At 56.2% G+C, this 8,672-nt stretch overlaps 1 protein-coding gene across 1 annotated transcript; it reads right to left on the minus strand.

Moving 5' to 3' along the window:
* On the minus strand, window positions 13-7,553 carry NUFIP2 (NUFIP2, FMR1 interacting protein 2; the record flags this gene model as incomplete). Its single annotated transcript, XM_021415623.1, is given in 3 exon segments — window positions 13-768; window positions 1,146-1,178; window positions 5,826-7,553. Coding segments are annotated over 3 exon segments (1,814 nt in total), but the record flags the coding sequence as incomplete, so codon positions are not given.

Here is an 8,672-nt window from a genome sequence, read left to right on the forward strand (position 1 = left end):
GCCTTATGACAGTTTTCCCAGAATAGGGCTGGCTGCTTTACTCCTGGCAAAAGATGCGTTTAGAATTCTCTGGAAAAGAAAAAAAAAAAAAAAAAGAAAAAAAAAACAAAACTGCAAACTTCAAGGTGTTTCTCCAGCGTTCAATGGAAAACGGAACAGGAAAAAGAAAAAAGAAAAATGATAAAAAAGGGGAAGGGGAGATGGAGGATGGCGGATCATCCCGATTTCCCTGTGGTTAGTGTGTCATTACAGTCACAGAACAAGAGACAGAGACCTCGTCAAGTGGAAATGCCTCTCCAGTGGGTTGCTGTTGCCCATGCAGACGACAGCGGGAACTTTAGAACCGGGCTTGCAAATTGAGTCTGTATTCGTTAATCACTTGCATTCACTCTTTAAACAAACAAACAAAAAAAAAAACAAAAGGAAACAAAACAAAAATAATGAGGAAAAAAAAATATCTATTCAGTACCGGAGATTAAATAATCACGTGTGTAGTCTCGTTGAAATAAATTTTCAGATTCCTTAAGAAGTCTAATTACTTTCAGTCGCCATTTTTAAATAACTATATTATATATTTGTATATATTATCCTGTGATTCTAATTACGGTTCCTCTGCTGCACTGAAGATTTAGAAGGAGCATAAAAGCCTTTTGTCCCCCACGGACAGCACAAATGCTGCAGAAAGGTTATAACAGGCAGTCTTGTCTTGCTACCTTCATTGATCCGGGTGATCCATGGCTTCGTCGTAGGTGATTATCCTTTTGGGATCTGGAAAGAAAGCAAAAACCCTCAGTTTCTGATAAGCACCTTCCAGGACCTGAGGCACAGAGCCTCCTCCCAGCATCCTCCCCACGAGGTGCTTGCAGATGAACCAGGGGGAGGTGCAGGATCTAACGCTGGTTCTTGAGGGTGATGCCCAACACCAGAAATATGGAACGATTGCGATACGGACATGCAGCATGCTCGTTAGAATTCCTCTCTTTAGGCATCCAGCACCACTGTGAGCCTCCCACCGCTGCCTGTCCTGGCTCTGAGATCCGACACGGATAAACCCAAGGAGATGCAAACAGCACCAAGCGCCGCTGGACAGCGACACAGCCAGCAGGCCAGGACGGGGCGCCCGTTATTCCCTCCCGTGTCCTTACCTTGCTTCTGCAAATTCCAAACCGCTTCCATTTCTGCGGAGACAAAACGAGAACGTTGTTATTGCACTCATCCACGCACCAGCACAGACCGCCCCAAGCGCCCAGCCCGGCAGCACCACCCCACGAAGCCAGCAGGACTCAAAGGATCCACTGGCAAAAGGCACGGCCGCAGCTGTACCATGGTCTGCAGCATCAGACGACCACGCTCAGCACCAGCGATGCCACAGATCCCAACCCAGCTCCAGGGTGGACAGCTCGGTGCGATGCTCTCAGATTTGTTGCTCTGTGGGGCACAAACCCCAAGCAACCCCCAAAGTTCCCGCTGAAGGAGCGGGTGCCTTCGTTTACCCACAAAATAACGAGGAAGGTAAACGCTCTCCTCGTTCACATTAAGACACAACAGAAAGCTGTTCTGTTTAAATTAAGTCCCTGCAAAATTGTCGCAACGAGTCTTCAGAGACCTATTCAAAATAACGATAGTTAGCCGCTATCAGGCTGCATTTATGAGCCGGAATATTTATGAAGATACCAACTGCAGCCTGTGCCCCAGACGAGGAGACGACATTGCAGAAGAAGAGCATCTAGCAGGAGCACGAGCTGCAGGAAGGATCCCCAAGGCCTCCCTCTGCCAGAGGGAAGCATGGAACACACCACTATCAAACAAGGCCACGTGCTGTCCGGTGGCAAGACCCCAGCAAGGCAGTGGTGAGCTAAGAGCATGGGGAAGGAAGAGAAAGCCCTCGCCCTGGGGTGTGGGCTCCCCAGCTGTAAGACAAACCAGCTCTAAGTCACCTCCAGCTGAGCCCATTCACCGTGAAGTTGGGAGTGCTGTGTCCTAACCATCACGAACATCACCAGTTCCACAGCTCTCCCAAGCTGCTGGCTCCCCAGCACTGGGACAGTGGGAGAGCATCAAACACAAGAGCCCATTGCTGTGTCTAAATGCCAGAGCTGCTCTCTTTTGGTCCATCAGGAACCACAAGAACGAATTGCTTATTTAACAACATGCAGTGAAGTACTACCAGACCCCAAACGCACACCTCGGTGCATCAGAATTCTGTAGTCTGAGTGAGAAGCAAACCCTTTTCAGATGTCAATCTTCCTTTGAAGGAGGTGGTGGTGTCCTGCGCATCCCAAGGTCTGCATGCAGCACTGGAGGTGCTTGGCCTGCCCCATTCCTAACCCACAACACCTGGCTGGCGAAATGGCACGCTCCCTTCTTGGCAAGCTGCAGCCTGGAGGACACAACAGCCCCAACCTCCTGCCCAACTGGGCTGCACAGCCAGCCCTATAGGGAGCCAGGGGTGGAACGAGGTGACCTCCAACACAGAGCAGGCGGCCACAGCACCCACCCACACCTGCAGGTACCGGAGCTGCCTCTCCTGGGCACCATCTCTGGAACAAAGGGGCTGCAGAGTGCTCTGATGTCAGGAACACCGCAGTGAGATTCCTCCCAGGCCAATAAACTTTATAGCTGGATTGGTACGTAACCTTGGAGGGGAAAGAAGTCTGCGTGATAACTTGCTCGGGCAGGCACTGGGATATACATTTCCCTTAGCAGGGAGAACGCTCCTGCAAACAGAAGTCCTCACGCTGTGCCACGCTGGTAGTTCTTCCCTGTTAGAAACCTAGCACGCAAACTGACAACTTTGCCTAAATTGAACAGCTTAAAAATAACCAAGAGGGACCGTCCTCGCTTGGATTCTCTCTATGTGCAAGGCGCAATCGTTAACTTTGGGGATTCCCAGGAAACAAAGCCAAGATTCAACATTCGATGCCGCAGAGCCTCACCGTGACAGCACTGGGCAGTAGTTCTGCCAACTGGAAAAGGCAGAGCCTTGAAGAATTACATCAGCTTCTGCCCCGCAGCACACCAGCAACCGACCGAGCCCTCACCCTTTCCCACCAAGGGGGAAGGAAACCAAGGCTCATTCCCCCCTCCCTGACGTGGAGGATGGGAACTGCTGAATTCACAGCGCTGCTGCTTCTTCTGACCCAGTTCCCCATTCCGCCGCGCGTCACTCCGCGCTGCCCCACGCTCCTCGCTCTATTTTGCACGCCGCTCCTCTGCTTCTTCATGCAAGCAGGAACAAAGCAGGGCAGGCAGGAACGCGGGGCAAGGCAAGAGGAAAACAGCTGCAGTTTCCTCTCTCCTCCACTTACGCAGGTTCTGCTGCTGTGCAGCTGGAGCAGACCTCACCTGCCCTCCGCGGGCAGCCTCCTCTTGAAGGAGAGGACCAAACCACCTGTCTGCACCAGGGTCGGCCCCAAAACAATGAGGATCTGAGCAACACCACTGGGACAAAGCTTCAGCTCTATCCTGGGGTGGAACAGAGCCCGTAAGCGAGAGCATCACGCCCACTGGTCCTTGCAGGCTCCCATCAGAAGCTCGCGGCCCTGCCTCCAGCCAGAACACAGCTCCAGCAGCACGTCACTAACTCACATCCACCTCGCTACGCCGGGCACGGCACCAGCGAGCGGCACGCGCTGTGAGGGAGGGCAGCACCCCAAGGGCACGCGTGCTCCGGGCAGGCAGATGGGATGGCCGTGGGAAAAGGGAAGCGCGGAGCAGGAGCGTAGAGGAAGCAGCACAAAAAGCATCCGAGAGCAGAACACGAGTGTGCACCAGCAGCCGTGCCAGGGTGCCCACAGTGTCCCTGTGGGAGGCAGCCTGGGCACACAGCAGCTTCCCCACAGCTGATGTGCAAGCCGAGGTGAGGATCCACGTGAGCTGACCGCAGATACCAGGTGTGCCAAAGTGCTGCAGCTGCTCATGCCAAGCCCCACTGCTCAGTGCTCACGCCTCGAGTCCCACCCTCTCACCGTGGGCAGCCCACGCTCTCGTGGAGCTCAGGGCAGGTGCTCTCTGCTCATCTCGTCCCTGCCCCACGCGCCCATAACCGCAGAGGAAGGGCAGATCTGGAGATCAAACCATCGAGACTTTGCTCAAAACCAAACAGATCAATCTGGAGAGGGAGGAGTTCGCCCTGCTCTTGAAATCCAAAGCAAACAAAGCGAGGACACGGCTCCCCACAGCCCCGAGCGGGGAGGAGGGCACTGCAGCTCGTGCAAAAGCAGCGTGTGGAACCGTCCCCTCCTCCTGCACGGGGACTCGATGGGACCTCAGGAAAACAGCCCCACATGAATGGGAAACAGCGTGGGAATGAACCGCCTGCACGCTGCGCCCCAGCAACTCTGCTGGCCAAGCCTCCAGTGCGCTGTGACCGCGAGGCACCCGCACGGCTCTGGCCACAAAGAGAGAATGGGGATCTCCCCTGAGTGCAGGGCGGGGGAAGCCGCTGATCCTCCCAAAAACTCAACTCAGCCCTCAGCAAACACCAAAACCCAACGCCTGGCGTCACCGCAGTGTACTCACACCGTCATCGCGCCCTGCTCTGTGCCAGCAGCTCCTGGACAGCAGGAAGCAGAAAGACGAGCTCAGAGCTGCCCTGTGCTAATGACACAACGCTGCTTAGAAACATCCAGAGCAGAGGAGAAGGAAAGAGCAGAAAGCAGTGTTTTAAGGGGTGAGTTAGGTGCCCGCTCCTGCCAGCGCATGTCATGAACCTCTGTGCTCAGAAGGACTGAGCGCAGCCAGGCTTTGAAGTTAACACCTCCTGAGGAGGACATGGGAAGGGAGTGTTCTTTATTTTCCTGTTGTTACTATTGTTTTACTGGGGTCTTTCAGGCACTGAGCAAGAAGGGGAGTGCTGGCACACACGGCTGGGCCGGACAGGGCTCTGCTTTTGCACAGGAAAGTGCAGGCAGACTAATAGAGACAAACCAAAGCACTGGAAAAACAGGTAAACTTAAGAACTGGAGAAGGGAAGCTTGGCTCCCTAACTCCAAACCAGGACCAATGGCTGCAAGACCCCCAGCCTACGGGGCTGGGACCAGAGGTGAAGCAGAAAGGAAACCATCCTGCAGGCTTCGTTCTCCCGTTTCCTGCATCTGCACCATACTTCAGTCACCGCAGCCTGAAAGAGCTGGACTACAAAGGGGCTCCATGAAAGCAACGAAATCATCTGAAAGATGCGCCCTACAAAGAGAGGGAGGAAATTCAATCTGCGGCTTACAGAAGAGATGAGACGTGGAGATTTGCCGTGCTGCTGCCACAATACTTTAGAAGGACGGGGAGAAGGTGGGGGGGGAGCCTTCAAAAAAAAATAAAATAAATAAAAGCGAGAAATAAATCACACTGTGAAAAGGGAGAGACACACAGGAATAATTTTCCTTCCTTTAAAGCCACGATCTCACGGCCCCACCTGCCCTGGGGAGAAGCTGCAGCACTCCGGTGGCAGAGGTGCGAGCACGCAGCCCTGTGGGTGCCAGGGGAGCTGGAGCAGAGCAGAAGCGACACATCCAGCTCCTCCTGGTGCCTGCGTGCTCAGGGAGACCTGTTTGGTCCGTGGGGATTGAAAGGAAAAGCACACCAGGAGCTGACCAGCAGCCCAACCAATGGAAAAATGGAAACGAGCAGCTCCTAGCAGAAACGGAACAGCTTTTCCAATCGCTTTCCCAAGCCGTGACTGCCACTGGGTAGAGGCAAGCAAAAAGCTCCTTTCCAAAACCATTAGAAGTGCTGTAAGAAAGATATCACGTTATTATATTGCACTGACAGAAGGAAAAAACAGAAGAAGAGAACAGAGCATGCCCTTAGGTAGCGAGCGAAGCCATTACCTTTAGTGTGATATTTAACAGCAGCACTCAGGTCAAAAGAACCCCAGCTATCTTTCCTTTCTAGGCCTCTCTGGTACCCCTGTTCTTTGGCGGAGGCTAACAAATTGTTCGTGGGAGAGGCCAGAGGATTCTCTACTTCATAGTCTTTTGAAAGAAACACTAAAGCACCTTGGCTGCCGGCGTCTGCCTTTTGCAGCTCGCCGGCGTGATGCGACTCCAGGGCTGCGCCGCCGGCCTCGCCAGCAGTCCCAGGCTTGGCGGCAGCGCCGAGCACCGGGGGGCTAGTCCGTTTGTCCAGCTCGTACGCCTTGGGGAACACGGGCTGCTCAGTTCCTGAGGGAATGATTTCAGCGCACTGCGAAACCAAGGCGGCAGGATACTCCCCCTGAAACGTCACTTCCATCGGCTGGTTATCGGCGGGTTTCCCCACGACAGTCTCGGGGCCGGCGCTGGGCTCGTTGATGAACGACAAGCCCCACTGGTTCTGGAAGATATCTCCCAGGTTCTGCTGATTTGTCTGCGACGGGAAATCGACTTGCGCCGTACCCAGCAGCACGGTTTGCATATTGGAAGGGTAGATAAAAAGGCTGGATTTCTTCTGCTCCAGAGCCGCCGGGGCTGCGCCGACGTCTGGGGGCACTGGCTCAGCGGGGGCGGGCGGGACAGCAGCAGCAGGAGCAGCAGCAGCGGAGGCGAGCAGGGGCTGGCTGCCCGGGGAGTACGCGCTTCCATCCGTCCCAGCCAGGATGGGCCCGTTGGAGAAGCTAGCAGAAGTGACGGACTTCATAGCAGACATGGGGACCTGGGACAGCCGACTCGACGGCGGGGGCTGAGTCTCCCCGGCAGATGACGAAGACGATGACGATGAAGACGCAGATGGGGTCTGAGCTGCTTTGTTGAGGTTTTCCTTAACTTTGCTTGCATAACTTATTTTGGGAACGATTTTAGCACTGCTATTGTCCACTGGAAAAACCGGGGGCGGCTTAAATAAGGTCCACGAGTCTTCTTTAGACGCAGCCGACGAAGCGTGCTTCCCTTTGGGCCGGTCATCGAACTTCTTGCTGCTAATCCCAGGTTTGGCATCCGAGTTTTTCCTCTGCACGTCGCCGAGCCCAGGCTTTCCCCGGCCCGCTCCACCGCCCCCCGCCTCGTATTTCCAAACAGGCTTTGTATTTTCAACTCGGTTCCCCTTTTGTTCACTATAATCGGGCTTGAAACTCTCCAGTTCCTGTTTCAGGGCCGGCGTGCCGACCTCCTGTTGCATGATTTTGTCCTGCACCAGGTTCAAGCTCTCGCAGCCCTTGGCGCTGTTGCGCCTGCCTTTCCGTTTCTTCGGCGTGGTGTAGCCGCTCTCGGAGCCGCTGCCATCGTTGTCGGCCCCTTTCCCTACGTAGCCATTAGTGATGTAGCCGGCACCGCCGGTCACCACGCCGTTGGGAACGGACACCCCCTCCGCCTTGTCGGCGGGCTGACTTTCTCTGAGTTTGTTGTCGTAGGGCTTCTCATTCTTTTTGTCCATGCTATTTTTCGGAACGAAGTTCTTGGGTTTGATGGCGGCTTTCCCCAGAGCGCTGCCCTTCACAGACGGCTTCGGGGTCACATTAGTGTCTGCGAGCTGCTGGCTGCCATTGGGCACCCTGGACGCGGGGCTGGGGGTCTCCTCCGAGCACAGCCCCTTCAGCGACACCTCTCTGTCCCCTGCGTTGCCGTTCAGCTCTCCATAGCCTGGAAGAAACCAAGAAGTGACAGAAGAGCAAGGATTAGAACGTGCAGCGTTCAACCTCGGAGTGCAAAGAGCTGTGATCAGCCCCAAGCGCGCCCCGTTTCCTCAAGACGCACTGAGATAGGGAAGCGTCCGCTCTCCCCTGTGCGGAGCTGGAAGCCCCACGAGGAGAGCCGAGCGCTGAGCACAGCGGCGTTGGTTCGCGCACGAGGCCGCGTTGTTTGACACACGGAACAAAACACAGCGGATGGATACAGGGGATGCGAGGCGAGGAAAACACACAGCCCTACGACCCGCTCGCAATCTGCAGAGCGATTTCATCAGCTACCATTTCCAGGTCACGCAGAGGAAATTCCCAGGATGCTTCAAGAGAGAGGGGCTGCTCCTCTGCTCCGGGAGCTGTAGGGATTCTGCTCCTGCGGCGCCTGTGGGGCCGGCCCAGGCCCCCAGCCCGCTCCTGTATCCCCCAGCACAGGGAAAAGCCGCGCTCAGGGGGACACGTGCCAGCCCAGGAGCAGCGTGGGCCGCACTCCAGCTTGGGAGCGAACGCTTTGGTCATCGCCGATGCTGCTGAGCTGAGCAGCGCTACCGAGAATTGTTATCTTCGCATCCCGGAGCCTCAGATGCGCGGCAGATGTCACCGCTCGAGCGTCCAGGAACACAGGAATCCTCGCAGGAACCCTCAGAGCAACGCCACGGCCCGGTGCGCCGGGAGGGCTCAGAAAGGGCAGCGCTGCACGCAGCCATCTCGGACCACCGCCGCTTGCGGAGCGCACAGGGACCGGGAACGCCTCAACCCACGGAGCGGGACGGCAGCGGCAGCGCAGCCCCAGCTCGGCGCCAGGCCTGGGCAGGGCCGCGTGCGGGGCAGCACCCGCGGGCTCCGCCACGGCCCCACGCAGAGCTGCGGTCATGAGACCATTGCGGATGACGGGAAGAGCAGCGCGGAGCCGGCCCGGCGTGTCAGCACTTTCAAGTTCCAATTTCCGAGGCTGCCTCTGTTTGCTCCCCAAGCCAACAACCGGGAGGGCGAGGGGGTGGGGGGGCACCAAATCAAAGGCGTGAGAACGGACGGGAGACGGGCGAGCGCGGGACCGGGCCGCGGGGCGCGCGTCCGGGCCCCG

The sequence above is a fragment of the Numida meleagris genome, chromosome 18 (genome assembly GCF_002078875.1).
Source record: "Numida meleagris isolate 19003 breed g44 Domestic line chromosome 18, NumMel1.0, whole genome shotgun sequence".
NCBI classification, from domain to species: Eukaryota; Metazoa; Chordata; class Aves; order Galliformes; family Numididae; genus Numida; species Numida meleagris.